At 38.7% G+C, this 20,961-nt stretch overlaps 1 protein-coding gene across 1 annotated transcript in view; it reads right to left on the bottom strand.

Moving 5' to 3' along the window:
- Positions 1-291: 291 nt before the first annotated feature.
- LOC306859027 (scavenger receptor cysteine-rich type 1 protein M130-like) overlaps positions 292-20,961 on the bottom strand; it is a gene marked incomplete at both ends in the record, with an annotated part of 112,205 nt that continues 91,535 nt past the window's right edge. The window contains 17 exons of the mRNA XM_079399837.1: positions 292-317; positions 500-565; positions 899-952; positions 1,299-1,358; positions 3,051-3,143; positions 3,242-3,439; positions 3,550-3,864; positions 4,277-4,573; positions 5,138-5,455; positions 5,532-5,855; positions 5,974-6,288; positions 6,399-6,713; positions 6,883-7,197; positions 8,186-8,500; positions 10,928-11,121; positions 11,590-11,821; positions 11,921-12,223. Coding sequence (XP_079255963.1) covers positions 292-317; positions 500-565; positions 899-952; positions 1,299-1,358; positions 3,051-3,143; positions 3,242-3,439; positions 3,550-3,864; positions 4,277-4,573; positions 5,138-5,455; positions 5,532-5,855; positions 5,974-6,288; positions 6,399-6,713; positions 6,883-7,197; positions 8,186-8,500; positions 10,928-11,121; positions 11,590-11,821; positions 11,921-12,223 — 3,740 coding nt within the window. The remainder of the gene's footprint in view (positions 318-499; positions 566-898; positions 953-1,298; positions 1,359-3,050; positions 3,144-3,241; positions 3,440-3,549; positions 3,865-4,276; positions 4,574-5,137; positions 5,456-5,531; positions 5,856-5,973; positions 6,289-6,398; positions 6,714-6,882; positions 7,198-8,185; positions 8,501-10,927; positions 11,122-11,589; positions 11,822-11,920; positions 12,224-20,961) is intronic.

Genomic DNA, 20,961 nt, shown 5'->3' with positions numbered 1-20,961 from the left:
AGAATAATAATAAAAAAGTTTAAGAAAACAGGAAACCAAACACTTAAACCGGACCCTGAACTGTAGCAATCATGACAATCAACTCACTAGAAATTATGGTTGCAGTAATTATGTTGATCAAGATTTGTTTATGAATCTAAATGTATCAAAAATATATCAAAGGCAACTCTAAATGTATTGTCTCAAAAATATGCTAAGTAAATTCATCAACCAAAAAACAAAAACTCCAGAAGCTTCAATGAGCAGTTACAGTGGGTGTGCCCATTGACTCATAGCCCCTGCCTCATCATTTCACTCCTCCCCTACATCATCATAGTCTGCAAAATAAAAATTAATTTAAATTTTTATTTAAATCAGCAAATTTTCTATTATACACACACACACACATACATATGCAGTGGTGTGGACAATTAACTTCCAACTGAATTCTAAGCAATTCTAAGCATAAATGTAAATAAATTGTAAGTGTAAAAAAAAAATAATAATAAAAAATCTTTACCCAACAGGTTTTTCTCATCTTCATTGCTGTTCTCCACATCATCATCACACTCCTCCTCATCTCCCTCTGATACACATGTATTAAAAAAGCTCATTATAATGTGTAACACAGCTTGTGTCATACTGTAGATATCTTTTTCCTCATGACTGTCTGAGACTATTAGATTAAACCTGATAAGCCATGATGATTCATTAATAGTACAAAAGCATGTTCAGTATATCATAGAAAGTAATACATGACTAAAAACGAAGTTCTGTGTTACTCACCTGTTAGACACACAAGCATGATAAGCTCTTAAATATAAAAGAACATTTTATTTTTATTTGAACTGGCCTTCACCTTAAAGAAATGGGGTGTAAAAATGCATAAGCAAAATTATATAAACACCTTTTTCAGTACCATAGTTCTGTCCACTAGTAATGATATCATCATAACCGTCCTCTGGTGTGTCATCTAGAAATTTAACATGAAACCAATGCCATTACACTCAGAAACAATTGAATGTTTATACTAATACACAGATTGTAGAATTTCAGAGAGAGAACTACAACTACAAATAAAGAAGAGCACCAGCACCTTTCTCATGATCTGTTTTTAATCCATCAATGATGACATCATCATAGTATCCTGGTGTGATTTCACCCCCCAACCAACCAACCCCAAAAAAAGAATAAAAAAGAAAAAGAAATTACTAAATACATTATGCATATTAATACATAATAATAATATACACATGTACAAATTTCCTGTAAATTGTGAATTTCACTATTTACACTGGTTTACCAAGTTTGTAAATCACCTGAGAGAACCTCATCAGCATCTTCATACCCAGAATTCCGTTCTTCAGAGATGAGACTCCCTGTTAAAGAAGAGCAGAACAGTCAGAAACATGTTTGTTACATACTGAATCCTTCTTTCCTTTGAGCATTAAGTACTATGATAGTGAAAGCAAGTCAAAAATATGACCTGCAAATGGATCTCAGAGCTTTTCTTCTTCATCAACTGCTTTTGGAAATGTGTCATCATTGTGAGCGATGATGGTGTTGAGATCACCCTATCTTTAAAGGGGGGTCTAATGCTATTTCATGCATGTTGAGTTATTTACACGGTTAAAGAGTTGGATTCTCATGCTAAACATGGCCAAAGTAAAAAATAAAAAAAAAAACGATTTGGTCGTATGACAGAGTATTTCTGTGCCAAATACACACTTCCAGTTTCTTGCAAGTTTTGGCAAGTTTTTTTTTTTTTAATCGTGGCTCTTCATAATGTAATGAAGGGTGGAACTCCTTATATGGACATTTCTCCTGGAAGAGCGTGCCCACGCACATATTGACCAGTGCGAGAGCAAGAGCCCGCCCATCAACGCCCTTCATTCAGCTGCACTGCATGGGACTTGCTCAAGAAGAATGTCTCTAAAGAAGTGTGTTTTTGGTTGTAAGGGAAAAATAACCTTGTTCAGCTTCCCGAATAACCCAGCGTTACGTAAACAGTGGATGCATTTTGTTTTGCAAGTGTGAGTTTTGCAAGTGTGTTTGTTGACGAAGGTTTCATAAACAAGGCCCAGTTCGGCACTGGATTTGCACATCGTTTGATACTGAAAGTTGGAGCGGTCCCAGCTATAAAAGATCCCGGTCATGATTCAGAACTGCAGATGGTAAGTGAAACTGCATCAAATGTCTGTGTTTTGTTGGCAATCGGTGCTCAAGTGCTGGTCACTCTTTAGCTCCGCCCATGGCGCGCCTCCAGGAGCTCTGCTTTTTTTGGAGAGAATCGTAAAGCTGTATCTTTCTTTTATAATTATGATAAAACTAAAGACTCTTTGGAGATATGAAGGAGGCAGTACTATTCTATAGGTACTCAAGATTAACACGAGATTGGGTGAAACGTGTGTGTTATGCCCCCTTTAAAGGGGTCATCGGATGCCTATATTCCATGAGTTGATATGATTCTTTAGGGTCTTAATGAAAAATCTATAAAATACTTTGGTTAAAATTTCTCAATGGTAGTGTAAAACAACACACTTTTTACCCTGTCAAAAACAGCTCTGTTCACAGCAACCTGTTTTGCTGCGTGTCTCTTTAAATGCTAATGAGCTCTGTAGACCCCGCCCCTCTCCCTCCGTGGGGTGACGAGGTTCTCATGAGGCTGTAAACTTTAGCCTTGGAACTTGCTAACAAGCACATTATTAGGAAAGACGATATGCAAAGATTAATTAAAAAAACAAACAAACTTATACTCACTTCTTCTGTAGGTGAAGCTGAATCACGAATGATAGACGCATTTATGTATTTTATGTTGAATTGACTCACTGAATTTTATTTTATTGACTGATTGACAACTAGAAGGGCAATACCCTGTGTACTGCATACCACTGTAACAGGTACAGGTGTGGTACCAGGTGTGGTTTGCACATGATTGTTTGAGGGTATAATGTGCACAAGATGCAAAAGTTACAATAAAAGAGGAGAAGTGAAGGGGCCTGTGTAGGGGCCTTCTGAATGAGAATGCAGTTATAGTTCAATTTTTTTAACATTCCCCCATGATGCCTCACCTCTCTGAGTGATGTGATTGTGTCTGTGATAAATTTCCTCATAATCTGGCTCAGTCGGAGTTTTGTAAAGTCCTGTGTACCAGTCAGAGAGAGCTGTGAGTGTAGACAGACAAACCTGCTGTCAGTTCACAACACATGACTGATCACACACTGAATAAGACACAATATGACAGTCTCTGGATCTCTCCTACCTCTCCTCATCACTCTGTTCTGCTGAATCAGTATAAGCAGTGGCACTAAGAGCAGTAAGAGCACAACTCCCAGTACAATCACAAGCACTGGGGGGACGGAGAGAGACGCTGCTGGAGGAGTTCGTGGAGGAGAGACTGATGTTGAGCGCACTGGAGGAGAAACTGATGTTGTGGCAGGAGTAGTGGACACTGACACATCTGGAAAAGCTGTCAAACATTACAAATTATGATTCTCTTGAATACATAAATATTACACACTCTAAAATTATGTAAAAATATTAATAATATTTCTCAGTGTTCGCTGTGACCTGCACAGGTGAGTCCAGCGTGCTCTTTGTGGGAGCAGTCAGTGTGGTTTTTCAGGGAGAGAGGACAGTCCCACAGGTGAATCTCATTCCCTCTGCACTCGACTCTGTTCATCCACACAACACCTTCACCAGCACCAAAGACTGAATTCCCATCAGCCCTCAGTGCTGCTCCACAACCCAGCTGCCTGCAGACCACCTGAGCATCGCTGATGTCCCACTGATCATCACAGACTGAGCCCCACACAGCGTTATGATACACCTCCAGCCTCCCAGAGCACCGGCCCTCCCCTCCACTCAGTCTGAGAGGAACATGATCTAAAACACACATAAACAAGATTCTGACCAGATGCAGCACACTGTTTAGGAAAAAAAAAAAAAAAAACACACACACACACAGTCTAGGGCTGTGACAGAAATAAGTGTGATTTATCTTGACAAGTTTCAGTTATCTATCAGCTAGTCAGTTTTATATGTGGAAAAAAATAATAAACATTTAATCCTATTTGTTGTCAAATAAACTTACTTGAACATTGTCTCTGGTGAGGAGATGCTGAACATATCAGATGGCCCTGTGGAGAGTCATGACTCTTCTCCTCTGAGATTATTCCATGATTACCGTTTGACAGATTCATTAATGTATTTTTCAGAAACAATCTATTTACTACATTTCACATAAAAATCAATCCTTATATGTACAGAAACATTACTACGTGGTTTAAAATCTTACCTGAGCATTTGATTTTGGCCACTTCATTATCACAATCATTCTGTCCCCAGGGTGAAGATGGACACTGCCATAAAGTGGAATCATGTCGTCGACACTTAAATTTATCAAGCCAATTAGAAGACTTCAATCCCTCTGAATTACTGGGTTCACTGCCAGATCTTCCACAGTTCAGCTCTTGACAGATCAGACTCACTGTGTTTCTGTCCATCTTGTTGTAACACACATTACCCCAGGATCCATTGTAGAAAACCTCCACATTCCCTTCACAGCCCTCAGTTAACCTGATCTCTTTAAACTCTAGATGGAAAAATTACTTTAAAATTAATTTAAAGAATTTAACAATTCTGGGCCCATTAACAGATATTTTAGTGTCTTTGAGAAATAAATATTTAGAAAAAAACAAAAACAAAACTGCATACATTTTACAATATGCAATTATAAGACAAGTGTCTTTGATTCACAGACTCAAAGTCATTCTTTCTGGAATAAGACTAAAATGGTCACACTGTGCACTGAAAAGTTAGTAGCGGTGATGTTGTTGAGAGTGCTGGAAATAACTGCCAGAGTGCTTCAGTACTGTATTCTGTCTGCACCGGAAAAATTAACTTGCATGATCAGTTAATTGAAACACTTCTGGAATTCTTTTAAAAACGGAAACATGTTTGAATAAGAACAGTTTTCAACCCCCTTCTTGATATGTACAATGCAAATAAATTAGTGATGGTTATTCATTAACCACATAAATTAGCTACAGAAATTTTGTGAAGAGTTATATATATATATATATATATATATATATATATATATATATATATATATATATATATATATATATATATATATATATCGTTTGCTGTTTACCTGAGCACACGACTCCTACATCCTCCTTGTGATTACAGTCATGTTTTCCCCAGCCTGGAGAAGAGCAGCTCCACAGGGACGTCTCATTCCCCTCACACTCCACCTCATCCAGCCATATGGGTCCAAAACCAGGACCAAACCAGGCTGGTACCTGCTGGTTACTGAGGGCCACTCCACAATGCAGCTGTCTGCACACCACATGGGCATCTTTCATATCCCAGGAGTCATCACACACTGTTCCCCATGAGCCGCTGTGAAAAACCTCCAGCCTCCCTGCACAGTCTCCCCCAGAACCCACCAGCCTGATGGACCCACGACCTGCTATTCAGAGAAAGGAAAACACATTATTGACCAGAAACAACTGAAGAATCTGTCCAGATGTTGTTCTTCTCACCAAGGCAGGTGATTGACAGCTGTTGTGCGGCGCTGCAGTTGAGAGTTTGTGGAGAGCTGCAGTTCCCCAGATGAGCTTCACTCCCAGAGCACTGGAAGCCCGTCACACAATCATGATTGTGTTCAGGACTGGATGAAGAGGACTCATAGAAGTTCAGCACAGAGCCACAGCCCAGCTGTCTGCAGACCACAGAGGATTCAGTGAGACTCCAGGAGTCCAGCAGAACTCTCCTCCAGACCTGATGGATGAAAACTTCCAGCTCCCCCTCACACTGTCTCTCTCCAGACAACCGCACCAGACCATCATGAAGAGCCAGAGAGGAACCTGAGGAGAAGATCTCATGTTATAAGAATTATGTTAGAACATAGTGAAACAGTCTTCATTATATTTAATTTAGAGAGTTTATCTGTAGCATAATAGTCTCGGTGTCAAATAAGGTCACCAGAGCAGATGACTCCAACATCTCGTCTATGAGAAACTTCAGCTCGACTCCATGAAGAGATGGAACATTCTGAGAGTTTTGTTTCATTCCCGTCACAATCAAACACATCAGCCCAGATTTCACCACTTCCCTCTCCAAACCAGTCTGATCGCACAACAGACACAGCAATCCCACAATTCAGCTGTCTACAGAGGACACTGGCAGCTCTCATATCCCAGCATGCATCACAAACTGTGCCCCATTCATTGAGGAACTGAAGCTCCACTCTTCCAGAACAAGAGTCTGAACTGTTTACCAGTTTAAGATATGTGTAACCTGAATAAAGAACAGAGAGGTCAGAAAAACAAAGTGTAATCTAGCTGACAGAGGAAAAAGTTATATTTCACCTAAATCAAATGAAGAGACAGTGAGTATCAATACTTTACCAGAACACATCAGTCCTACAATTTTGTCACTGGTACAGTTATGGTTGTGTGATGATGATATTGAGCAAAATGAAATCTGAGATTCATTTCCTCTGCACTGAATCTCTTGTGTCCACATCTGAGCATCTCCTTTGCCAAAAGCAGCTGCTCCCAGCACCTGTACAGGAGCCCCACAGTTCAGCTCTCTACACACAACCTCTGCATCCTGCTGGTCAAAGGCATCGTCACACACGGACATCCACGTCTGATTATGAAATATCTCTAACCTCCCAGTGCACAGATGAGATCCATTAATGAGTCTGGAAGGTGTATGACCTGTTTGTATTAAGCACAGGAACCACAGTGCACAGTACACAAAAATAAATGCTTGAAAGCTAAATAACATACATAGCAATACTAAACAAATTACAAAATAAAAAAATAAGTTTTCCAAACAAAACAATAATTCACCATATATTCAAAGACAACAAGTTAAACGATTTACCTGAACAGATGACACCAGCATCAACACCATGAGTGCATGGATGTTTGCTCCATCCTGTTGACCCACAGTTCTTCAGTGTGGACTCTGATCCAGTACATAAAACAAGATACATCCAGATTGGTCCAGATCCTGGTCCAAAATGAGCACCACCCAGAGCATCTACAGGTTCTCCACAGTCCAGCTCTCTACACACCACAGCAGCTTCAGACATATCCCAACCAAGATCACAAACTGTTCCCCACTGATCTCTATGAAGAACCTCCACTCTACCGGCACAGCGGCTGTTACCATCAACCAACCTCACATTCTTTTTATCTAAGTGAGAGAAGAATAGAGATAAAACTGGGTGTCTCTATAAACTTCCTAGATTGTGAATTAGTATACTGCATACACAAATTTGGGCACGGCACACTTTTCCAGGGACATCACTATGTGCTTGTGTTGGTTTATGCAATCTATGTTTCACGCTTCAGAATTTCCATTAAGGAAACATATTGAATATCTGGTTTTGCAGTGCACTGTGGGATTTTAGAGAGCAAATAATCCAGTGCACTTAAAGGGTTTTTCGATTGAAACAGCCCTTAAAATGGCTGGGTCCCTCCCTGGTTAGTTATTAGACGCACCCTATGAGAAAGAAAAAAAAAAAAGATACTACTCTTATATTATTTTAACTCTCACCAGCACAGAACAGCCCCTGATAATCATCATGTGAACAACTGTTTTTGTGTAAGGATGTTGGACAGAGGTGAATCTGAGATTCATTTCCTCTGCACTGAATCTCTTGTGTCCACATCTGAGCGTCTCCTTTGCCAAAAGCAGCTGCTCCCAGCACCTGTACAGGAGCCCCACAGTCCAGCTCTCTACACACAACCTCTGCATCCTGCTGGTCAAAGGCAGCGTCACACACTGACATCCACGACTGATCATGAAGTACTTCAATTCTCCCAGAGCAACTGGAATTTCCAATAAGCCTGACACCTGAAGTAGCAAGAAACCAGAAAAAAAGGGTGACACTGCTTTCATCAAATTTGTTTTTAATGTAAATGTATAATTCTTGTCATTTTGGCCTACCACGAAGAACTACTTATTATTAATGGGAAAAGAAGTTGAACAGGGAAATGAATAGGGGAAATAATTGGTTACAGTTTCAAGTCATTCCAAACTACTCTGACCTTCTTTCATGGAACACAAAAGGGGAATTTTTAAGAACACATGAGAGTAAGTTTTAATTTTGGGGTGAATTGTTCCTTGAGGCAGGTGGATCATCAGTGATGTCAAAAAGTGTTGGTTCGGAGGACCTTACCTGAGCAGATGACTCCAGCATCTTTAGTATGATCACAGTGAACTGAGCCCCATTCTATTGCTCCACAGTTCTTCAGGGAAGATTCTGATCCAGTACATAACTTGCGATTTGTCCAGATTGGTCCTGATCCTTGTCCAAAATGAGCACCACCCAGAGCATCTACAGGTTTTCCACAGTCCAGCTCTCTACACACCACTGCAGCATCAGCCATATCCCAAAACCAATCACACACTGTTCCCCACTGACCTCTATGAAGAACCTCCACTCGACCAGCACATGCATTGTTACCATCAACCAACCTCACTCTTATACTACCTATATAACGAACAGAGAGAGAGAACAAAAAATATATGGACAAAGGGAAAAACGTATCACACACACACACAGAGAGAGAGAAAGAGAGAGAGAGAGAAATTAATGTTTTTGTTTTTTTGTTTAATAAGGAAATGGTCAAACCTGCACAGATCAGTTCAACATAATTTTCATGTGTACAGTTTTCATGTGATGGTGATGTTGGACAGAGGTGAAGCTGAGACTCATTTCCTCTGCACTGAATCTCTTGTGTCCACATCTGAGCGTCTCCTTTCCCAAAAGCAGCTGCTCCCAGCACCTGTACAGGAGCCCCACAGTCCAGCTCTCTACACACAACCTCTGCATCCTGCTGGTCAAAGGCAGCATCACACACCGACATCCACGTCTGATCATGAAGTATCTCTAACCTCCCAGAACAGCGAGAACCTCCATCCAACCTGACTTCTGGAAAACAACAACTTTTAAGTAAGGGAACTTCAAAAATAAGTCATATAAATCAGTGTTTCTCAACTGGTGGGTTGCGAGACCGTTCTGAGTGGGTCGCGGAGTGTGCGGCCACGGAAACATCAGCAACCAAAAACGTAATTCTAAATGTTTTTCTGATGCGAGATTTATATTTTAAAAGACATGCATGAAAGATGCACTTCTGTCAGATCAGATGCAGTTTAAGTAAAGAGTGCCTGAGAAAAAGGCGCTGTCCCAATTCAGTATCTGCGGTCAGATGAGATGTTGACAGGTTTTATGTCAGTGTCATTATTTTTTGTAAGTCTCTCACCTCAGAAAAGCCAACTGTCCTGTCCTGCCAGATGTTACCGTGCTCGTAGCGCGCACTCGGCACCACGCTGTATCACTTCACTAAAGCGCAGAAACTATGAGCAGGCAACGTGTGAAATAAAAGTACAGTACCGATAAATCACATAACTGGTACTGCGTGTGTTAGCTGGGAAGGATTTGCATGAAGGTATGATATTCATTCTATTCAGGAGCAGTTTCCACGTTTCAATAACAGTTCATATTAGTATTGTATATTCACCATGGTAACTGTTGTTTCCATAATACAATAATACAAAAATAACCCAAAAATGTTATTTTCACTTTGTGTCATTTTGTATGTTTAAATGACAGTGGTGGCTCATACCAACTAATTGTATTAACAAAAACTAGTTTGGGACTGCTATTTAATAGTCTTACCTATTGGCTGTTTATTCAGTACAAGTCATATTCTTAACAGTCTTAATTTCTGTGAAATAAATTTGCTTTGCTTTTGTTTTTTAACAAATAATACATACATACATACATACATACATACATACATACATATATATATATATACATACATATATATATATATATACATATACATATATATACATATACATATACATACACACATATATATATATATATATATATATATATATATATATACTGTCAGTCCTCTGTCATGTGTGTGTGTCATGTGCTCCCGCCTCTTGTGTCCTTATTTGGATTGTTTCTTGTCCTTGTTTAGTGTGATTATTAGTTTATTCCTTTCAGCTGTGTTTTAGTTATTATCTGGTATATATTAGTTCCTGTCTGTTCAGTTAGGTTTCATCTGGTCTACTCGTTACTCCCCGGTGTTCCTGTCTGTGTCTACCTTGCCTTGTCTTGCCCTGCCTTGTTTGGATTTATTAAAGACTGTTATTTTAAGTTTGTCCTCTTCTCCGTGTTCCTCCTTCATCCTTGCTGTGTGCACCGTGACATAAGACCAGACCGTAACTGTAAGCGGCGCCCCTTCAACTCGTTTTGTTCGTTTTTAGAAAAGTTTTTATTTGTTCCTGTTTGTCCCGCGCCATGGAAGTTGTCAGCCTTAGCCCACTGCAAGTCGGCGTGGGAGTTCAGCGGGATCACCGCGAGTCCCTCAAGTCTGCTGCAGTCCGTGACTCACCCAAGCCCGCCGTTCACGGAAGATCGACGCCGCCATCCGCGGCTTGGCTGACTCTAGGCCGCCAGCCGGCGCTGAGCAAGTTCCCGTGGATCAAGTCCATATATCACGGCCAGGAGTGCTGTGCCATGTCCCCAGATTCATGGATTTTAAGTCTTGTTGTGCCCACAGGAACAGTTTTAATCTACCTGGTCATGTCGGTCTTGTCCACAGAGACTCGTCAGGGACAAGCGGCTCCTCTTGTGGTGGCTACGGAGGCCATTCCCAGCCACCTGCCCCTCCTGTCGCTGAAGTGGAGGCGGTTGCTGAGGGACCCTGGGAGGGCCCCTGACTCCTTGTCATGCCAAGAGGAAGCCTCAGCATCTGAGTTCAGCCCTAGGAGGGCTTCCTGTTCCTGTGGGCTGTCCTGTCCTGTTTATTTAGCCCCGGAGGGCTCCTGATATCCCCTAGCTGCCCCATGGATTTTTTTTTGGGGGGGTAGAAGGGTTCCGGCTGTAGTGGACCACCTGCCATGGTCTCCTGGACTCCCTGCGTGGCCTCCGAAACTCCCTGCACCGCCATGGCCCCCAGAGCTCCCAGTTCCGGCATGGCCTCCGATCTGTCTGTTTCCGCTCTGGAGGCCCCCATCCTGTAAGACTGTCCATGTGTGTCCTGAGAGGCCTCCAGAGGGCCTTGTCTCAGTCTTCCTCGTTCATCCTTGCTGTGTGCACCGTGACATATAAAGTGGATCACGGCTTGATGACCATGGGAAAAAATGGGTCCCAAGGCCAAACCAGTTGAGAACCACTGATATAAATCATATAATGAGAAATCATATTTTCCTTGATCCTCTGAAATAAAATATGTTTATTATGAAAACATATTACAAATTTCAGCAAAATATTTTCCAGTCCAAAAACTTGAAAGTAAGCTCTTTCCCCTACAGAAAACAGTGTGTTGTTGTTACTTTACTTTTAACAGTGCCTATTTTAACAGTTTGCGTGATCAAAATAAAGGTAGAAAAACGTCAGAAAAAAAGAAATTATGACTGCTCTTGGTGCAGTTGTTTTGTACAATAAGACAGGATTTTTTTAGCTTTAGCTTACCTGAACAAATGACTTGAGCGTTTTTTTCAAGACACTTGTCATGAAAAATTGAATACATGGATCCACATTTCTTAAGTTCTGACTCTGATCCAGTACACTTCGCATGTTTCATCCAAAATGGTTCTGAGCCCAGTCCAAAGTGAGCATCACTCAGAGCATCTACAGGTTGTCCACAGCCCAGCTCTCTACACACCACTGCAGCATCAGCCAAATCCCAGCCATCACCACACACTGTTCCCCACCGACCTCTATGAAGAACCTCCACTCTACCAGCACAGCGACTATGACCACCAACCAACCTCACTTTTATTATCTCTGTGTATGTAAGAGAGTACAATAGGAAATGTGAGTGTACATTTTAACTGTTAAAATAAAACTAAATTAAATATGCTCAGTTTTACTTTAAATTATTACCAGTACACAGCAAAGCAATGTTGTGTAGATAAGAACAATTGTGTTTGTGTGAGGATGATGTAGGACAAAGGTGAATCTGAGATTCATTTCCTCTGCACTGAATCTCTTGTGTCCACATCTGAACGTCTCCTTTGTCGAAAGCAGCTGCTCCCAGCACCTGTACAGGAGCCCCACAGTCCAGCTCTCTACACACAACCTCTGCATCCTGCTGGTCAAAGGCAGCATCACACACTGACATCCACGACTGATCATGAAGTATCTCTAACCTCCCAGAGCAGCGAGAACCTCCAACCAGCCTGACTTCTAAAAAGGAAAACAACAAGATCAGCAAAATTATGGTTTAGTGAAAAAAATATGGTGCTTTATGATAAAGATTTCTACATAGAAGCCAATAACGACATGACTAAGAATGTGTAAAATACTTTACCTGAGCAGATGACTCCAGCATCTTTATTATGAGCACAGTAGTTTTTTCTCCATCCTGATGATGCACAGTTCTTAAGTGTGGACTCTGATCCAGCACACGTTACAAAATTCATCCAGATTGGTCCTGATCCTGGTCCAAAATGAGCATTACCCAGAGCATCTACAGGTTCTCCACAGTCCAGCTCTCTACACACCACTGCAGCATTAGCCAAATCCCAGTAATCATCACACACTGTTCCCCACTGACCTCTGTGAAACACCTCCACTCTACCAGCACAGCGACTGTGACCACCAACCATCCTCACATTCTTTTCATCTAAGTGACAGAAGAATACAGAGTGAGGCTGTGGGTGCATCTATTTAAAGGAGTATTCAGAGCTCAATAAACAAATTTTTGTTATGTTGATTAATAGAAAAAATCATGCTGATTCATCCCTTCTAAAGGCTACAATTTTTTAAATCACTATCTAAAAATGCATGTTATTTCAGCTGTAAAGTTATTTGAACCATTGTTTTTGTTGCATTACAGAGTTTATGCCATTATGGCAATTGTAAAACTAGATATAATTTTTACACAGAAAAGGTTTGTAAGCTATTTTTAGCCCATTTTAAGCCACATATGTCTTGTTTCTATATTATTGAAACGGTGACTAATGTTTATGGATGGGGAAATTTCCATCTAAGTTTTCTTTGATCCAAGTTTTGGCAGACATTCCATTCCACTGAATGTTTAATTCCAACTCTGGCTCATTCTGTTCAACGAATCACTGATTAGGTGATCACCTCAACAAAATCTTATTTAACGAGGAAAACTATAAAAACCATTGCTGTCGTCATCACTATCCTCTCGCCAAAGGACCAGCTGGATGGCAAAAACAGTGCTGTTAGTACCTCAAAAGTACTCCAAACCACATCAACTGGTCACTGGAGTTCCTCAGGGATCGGTTCTTGGACCTCTTCTCCACATACACTACATCGCTGGGTCCCATCATACATGCACATGGCTTCTCCTATCACTGCTATGCCGATGACACACAGCTCTAGCTCTCTTTTCAACCAGATGACCCAACGGTAGCTGCACGGATCTCAGGCTGCCTGGCGGACATCTCGGCATGGATGAAGGAACATCACCTACAGCTCAACCTGGCAAAGACGGAACTTCTGGTCTTCCCTGCCACTCCAACTTTACAGCATGACTTCACGATTCAGTTAGGTTCATCAATGATTACCCCATCAACTTCGGTCAGAAATCTTGGTGTAATCTTTGATGACCAGCTGACCTTCAAAGAGCACATTGCAAAGACTGCTCGATCCTGCAGGTTTACACTACACAATATCAGAAAGATCAGGCCCTTTCTGACAGAGCATGCTGCGCAACTTCTTGTCCAGGCCCTTGTTGTTTCTAGACTTGACTACTGCAATGCTCTTCTGGCTGGTCTGCCATCAAACACAATCAAACCTCTACAAATGATTCAGAATGCAGCAGCACGACTGATCTTCAACGAGCCCAAAAGAGCGCATGTTACACCTCTCTTCATCTCCTTGCACTGGCTACCAGTGGCAGCTCGCATCCAGTTCAAGACACTGATGCTTGCGTACAGAACTACCACAGGCTCAGCACCCTCCTACTTCCACTCACTATTACGAACCTACATCCCCTCCAGAAGTTTGAGATCTGCTAGTGAGCGACGCCTTGTGGTACCATCACAGAGAGGCTCAAAATCACTTTCCAGAACATTCTCGTTCACCATTCCTGGCTGGTGGAATAATCTTCCCACCCCTATCCGGAACGCCGGATCCCTGGCAATCTTCAAGCAACAACTGAAAACTCATCTCTTTCAGCAGTACTTGACTTCATCCTAAACTCAAGAAAAAAAAAACCTCTTTCCCTCTTTCTCTCCCTCCCTTACTAGCTTGTACTTATTTGAACAATGACTGAGACTTGGTGTTACGAGCACTTCCTCTGTCTGATTGCCTCTTCAAGATTAATCGCTTTTTGTATTCCCAATTGGAAGTCGCTTTGGATAAAAGCGTCTGCCAAATGACTAAATGTAATGTAAATGTAAAAGTAATTGGAATCAACAATAACTACTGATCATGCTAAAAAAAGAGAAATTGGAAAAAAAAGAAAAGTTTTGAGTGAGGAAAAGGACTTTTCAATTCTGGCGATTTTGGTTTTTCAAGTCTTGAGGATTGGTTTTTCCAGCAGGACAATACTCCATGCCGCACAACCAGGTCAGTAAAGGTGTGGATGGTGGATCACTAGATCAAGACTCTTTCATGGCCAGCCCAATTTCTAGACCTGAACCTCACTGAAAACCTCTGGAATATGAAGATGGATGTTTACAAGCTATCAAAGCCAAGCTGATTGAATTTTTGCACCCGGAGTGGCAAAAAATATAAAAATAAAAAATATCACCGAACAGCAGGACGCATGAAAGCTGTGATTGAAAACCAGGGTTATTCCACCAAATATTGATTTCTGAACTCTTCCAAAGTTAAAACATAAGTATTGTGCTGTTTAAAAATGAATATGAACTTCTTTTCTTTGCATTATTTGACGTGTAAACACTTAATCTTTTTTTTTGACCAGTTGTAATTTTCTGCAAATAAATGCTCTAAATGACAACGTTTATTTGGAATTTTGGGGGAAATTTAGTCAGTAGTTAATAGAATTAAAAAATAGTAATAATAATAATAAATATAGCTGCGAGCAGCGATGACGGGCCCAAGCCGTCAGCATACGCCACCCCGGTGGCATCGATAAAACGGTGCCCAGCGAGCACACACATTACAGTAACCTTCTGGCAGTTTGGTTTTAAGGGATACGGCAATTAAAGGGTTAATCCAAACCATCAACTCTGTGAAACACACACACACACAGAACATATAAAACTTTAAATTCTGTGAAAATTTATTTTTCATTGGTAGTTGATGTTAGTTAATGCATTTACTAATGCTAACAAATGAGAAATTATTATAGTTACCAAAGCTTTTAATGATTTATAAGCATTTTTTAATGATTTATTTTTCCATTAACTAACATGAATAATTTTTTCTAACACAAATTAATAAAGTAAAAAATATATTGTTAATATTTAATGTTATTTGTGAATTAACCAATGTTAAAAAACAACATTATTTAACTGTTGTTAATTTACATCATTAATAAATATATACCATTTAATGTTGATCAAAATCAATTCCAAAATGTGTTAATATATTATTAAATTTTAAAGTTTTATCTTTTGAACATGACTATTTTTCTAATATAAAAAATATTTTGTTCATTGTTAGTTCATTGTAAGTTCATACTTACAATGAAGAATTAACATGCTGTAAAAAATATATTTCATTGTTAGTTCATGTTAATTAATGCATTCCCTACTGTTAACAAATGAGACTTAATTATAAAGTGTTATCAAAACCTTTAATGCTTTATAAGCATTTTTTAAGGATTTTATTGAGATGTTTAAACAGACCCTCTCTCTCTCTCTCTCCCTCTCTCTCTCCCCCTCCACACTCACTGAACTCACACAGTCAGTCACCCACCCAGTCACCTACCGCAAACATTAGAAGCACAGAGACAGGAGAACTCTGATAGTTTTTAAATTTTCTCCTCCGCATAGTGTATTGTAAATTCATGAAATTAATCACATATCCTCAGACTGTATTGTTCTGTGTATGTAATTTTTTATGAAGTGTTTGGAAGCTGCTCTTAAAAGAAAAAAAGAAAAGAAAAGTTTTCTCTTTTTTACTGTAACTTTAATAAATTGCCATTAAATCATCGTTCAAGATATCCTAAATCCGTCCGCAATTTAGCATCTTCAGTATTTTGGCATCATAAGAAAAAATGTTTGGTGTGATTTACGTGTTTCTGTTTGGAGGAGTATGAATTTGTTTACAGCCTGTTTAAAAACAAAACCCACATTAAAATAAATATAGCCGACTTCCTGTTGGTCGTAGCTAATGACTGTAAATTAGAAAGTTGTCCGAATTAATAAGAACAATTTATGTACCGAGTTTGGTGTCTGTAGCTATCATTATATATATATAAACATTAATAATTATATACCATTTAATGTTGATCAATATTAATTCCAAAATGTGTTAATATATTATTACATTTTAAAGTTTATCTTTTGAACATGACTATTTTTCTAACATTAAAAAGATTAATAAATGCTTTAAAAAAATTGTTCTTTGTTAGTTCATACTATCATGGAAGAATTAACATGCTGTAAAAATATATTTTTCATTGTTAGTTCACGTTAATTAATGCATTTCCTAATGTTAAGAATTGAGACCTTATTTAATGATTTATAAGCATTTTTTAAAGATTTTAAAAAACAGACCCTCTCTCTCTTTCTCTCTCTCACCCAGCTCCTCAATCCACACAGTCACTCACACAGTCACTCACACCCCACCCCACCCCCACCCCTCACTCAGATGCAGGCTGGCAGGGAGCTCTCACTCAGCAGTCTAAGAGCTCTCTGATAGTTTTTAAATTTTCTCCTAAGCATAGTGTATTGTAAATTCATGAAATTAATCACATATCCTCAGACTGTATTGTTCTGTGTATGTAATTTTTTATGAAGTGTTTGGAAGCTGCTCTTAAAAGATAAAAAAAATATATATATATATTTTTTACTGTAACTTTAATAAATTGCCATTAAATCATCGTTCAAGATATCCTAAATCCGTCCGCAATTTAGCATCTTCAGTATTTTGGCATCATGATAAAAAATGTTTGGTGTGATTTCCGTGTTTCTGCTTGGAGGAGTATTAATTTGTTTACAGCCCGTTTTTAAAAAAAACCCACATTAAAATAAATATAGCCGACTTCCTGTTGGTCGTAGCTAATGACTGTAAATTAGAAAGTTGTCCGGATTAATTAGAACAATTTATGTACCGAGTTTGGTGTCTGTAGCTAAAACTAACCCCCTCATTTTTGACAAAAGGTGGCGCTATAGAGTGTCTCTTCCACGCCCGTTTATGAGCTTTTTCCAGTGTCTAACTATCATTAATACTGATATGTGTGTTGAGTTTCATGACATTCTAAACATGTTATCTGCCTCAAAATCACCAGAAACGAATTTTCAACTTTGACACGTTGCCATGGCAACATAATTTTAGATATCAATATTCCCTTCACAGTTTTACATCGGCCGTGTTTTGACATTATTCTGGTGAAGTTTGAAGCAAATCGAGGTAAAAGAAGATGCTGAATTCAAAGCATTTTGAAAACGACACACTTCCTGCAGCCAGTTGGTGGCGCTATAACTTTCAGTCATAATAGTCACATCTATCCGATCGGCATCATACAACGAACAAATCACTGAAGTTTGATCTACATCATACAATGTATGTGGACGTTATTAGGCATTTCCTGGGTCTCATTTTTCGCCATAACTTCATCGCCTCGCCACGGGCAAACCGTTCGACATATCAAAAATATCTTCGCAATTTAGCGTCCCCAATGTCTTGAGATCATGTTCACCTAGTTTGGTGGCAATCGTATGGAAATCCTCAGAGGAGTATATCAAATTCCAGAGCATGCGCTTTTTAAACAGCCCTGAATAGCCGACTTCCTGTTGGGCGGAGCCTAAGACATGCTGTGCGGAAGTTGTTCAGCTCAATGAGTTCTATATGTGTACCGAGTTTCATATGAATACGTGCAAGTATGTGTGAGCTATACATCAAGTTTTCTGACAATTTTCCAGGGGGCGCCGTAGAGCCCCTGTGCCACGCCCGGGTCCCAGCCTCAGCGGCGTCCTAATGGCCGCAGGTTCCAATGTGCGTGCCAATTTTCGAGAGTTTTCGGGCACGTTAAGGCCCCCAAAAGTGCCCGGATGATTGAAATAAAAAATAAAAAAAAAAATAAAAATAAAAAAAATAAAAATAAATATAGCTGCGAGCAGCGATGACGGGCCCAAGCCGTCAGCATACGCCACCCCGGTGGCATCGATAAAACGGTGCCCAGCGAGCACAAGCATCACAGTAACCCTCTGGCAGTTTGGTTTTAAGGGATACGGCAATTAAAGGGTTAATCCAAACCATCAATTCTGTGAAACACACACACACAGAACATATAAAACTTTAAATTCTGTGAAAATATATTTTTCATTGGTAGTTTATGTTAGTTAATGCATTTACTAATGCTAACAAATGAGAAATTATTATAGTTACCAAAGCTTTTAATGATTTATAAGCATTTTTTAATGATTTATTTTTCCATTAACTAACATGAATAATTTTTTCTAACACAAATTAATAAAGTAAAAAATATATTGTTAATATTTAATGTTATTTGTGAATTAACCAATGTTAAAAAACAACATTATTTAACTGTTGTTAATTTACATCATTAATAAATATATACCATTTAATGTTGATCAAAATCAATTCCAAAATGTGTTAATATATTATTACATTTTAAAGTTTTATCTTTTGAACATGACTATTTTTCTAATATAAAAAATATTTTGTTCATTGTTAGTTCATTGTAAGTTCATACTATCAATGAAGAATTAACATGCTGTAAAAAATATATTTTTCATTGTTAGTTCATGTTAATTAATGCATTCACTACTGTTAACAAATGAGACTTAATTATAAAGTGTTATCAAAACCTTTAATGCTTTATAAGCATTTTTTAAGGATTTTATTGAGATGTTTAAACAGACCCTCTCTCTCTCTCTCTCTCTCTCCCCCTCCACACTCACTGAACTCACACAGTCAGTCACCCACCCAGTCACCTACCGCAAACATTAGAAGCACAGAGACAGGAGAACTCTGATAGTTTTTAAATTTTCTCCTCCGCATAGTGTATTGTAAATTCATGAAACTAATCACATATCCTCAGACTGTATAGTTCTGTGTATGTAATTTTTTATGAAGTGTTTGGAAGCTGCTCTTAAAAGAAAAAAAAAAAAGAAAAGTTTTCTCTTTTTTACTGTAACTTTAATAAATTGCCATTAAATCATCGTTCAAGATATCCTAAATCCGTCCGCAATTTAGCATCTTCAGTATTTTGGCATCATAAGAAAAAATGTTTGGTGTGATTTACGTGTTTCTGTTTGGAGGAGTATGAATTTGTTTACAGCCTGTTTAAAAACAAAACCCACATTAAAATAAATATAGCCGACTTCCTGTTGGTCGTAGCTAATGATTGTAAATTAGAAAGTTGTCCGGATTAATAAGAACAATTTATGTACTGAGTTTGGTGTCTGTAGCTATCATTATATATATATAAACATTAATAATTATATACCATTTAATGTTGATCAATATTAATTCCAAAATGTGTTAATATATTATTACATTTTAAAGTTTATCTTTTGAACATGACTATTTTTCTAACATTAAAAAGATTAATAAATGCTTTAAAAAAATTGTTCTTTGTTAGTTCATACTATCATGGAAGAATTAACATGCTGTAAAAATATATTTTTCATTGTTAGTTCACGTTAATTAATGCATTTCCTAATGTTAAGAATTGAGACCTTATTTAATGATTTATAAGCATTTTTTAAAGATTTTAAAAAACAGACCCTCTCTCTCTCTTTCTCTCTCTCACCCAGCTCCTCAATCCACACAGTCACTCACACAGTCACTCACACCCCACCCCACCCCCACCCCTCACTCAGCTGCAGGCTGGCAGGGAGCTCTCACTCAGCAGTCTAACAGCTTTCTGATAGTTTTTAAATTTTCTCCTAAGCATAGTGTATTGTAAATTCATGAAATTAATCACATATCCTCAGACTGTATGGTTCTGTGTATGTAATTTTTTATGAAGTGTTTGGAAGCTTCTCTTAAAAGATAAAAAAAAAAAAATTATCTTTTTTACTGTAACTTTAATAAATTGCCATTAAATCATCGTTCAAGATATCCTAAATCCGTCCGCAATTTAGCATCTTCAGTATTTTGGCATCATGATAAAAAATGTTTGGTGTGATTTCCGTGTTTCTGCTTGGAGGAGTATTAATTTGTTTACAGCCCGTTCTTAAAAAAAACCCACATTAAAATAAATATAGCCGACTTCCTGTTGGTCGTAGCTAATGACTGTAAATTAGAAAGTTGTCCGGATTAATTAGAACAATTTATGTACCGAGTTTGGGGTCTGTAGCTAAAACTAACCCCCTCATTTTTGACAAAAGGTGGCGCTATAGAGTGTCTCTTCCACGCCCGTATATGAGCTTTTTCCAGTGTCTAACTATCATTAATACTCATATGTGTGTTGAGTTTCATGACATTCTAAACATGTTATCTGCCTCAAAATCACCAGAAACGAATTTTCAACTTTGACACGTTGCCATGGCAACATAATTTTAGATATCAATATTCCCTTCACAGTTTTACATCGGCCGTGTTTTGACATTATTCTGGTGAAGTTTGAAGCAAATCGAGTAAAAAGAAGATGCTGAATTCAAAGCATTTTGAAAACGACACACTTCCTGCAGCCAGTTGGTGGCGCTATAACTTTCAGTCATAATAGTCACATCTATCCGATCGGCATCATACAACGAACAAACCACTGGAGTTTGATCTACATCATACAATGTATGTGGACGTTATTAGGCATTTCCTGGGTCTCATTTTTCGCCATAACTTCA

Source organism: Barbus barbus (genome assembly GCF_936440315.1).
Source record: "Barbus barbus genome assembly, chromosome: 39".
Classification (NCBI taxonomy): Eukaryota; Metazoa; Chordata; class Actinopteri; order Cypriniformes; family Cyprinidae; genus Barbus; species Barbus barbus.
Note: the sequence above shows the minus strand (reverse complement) of the source record. Positions and strands in the feature narration are given on the sequence as shown.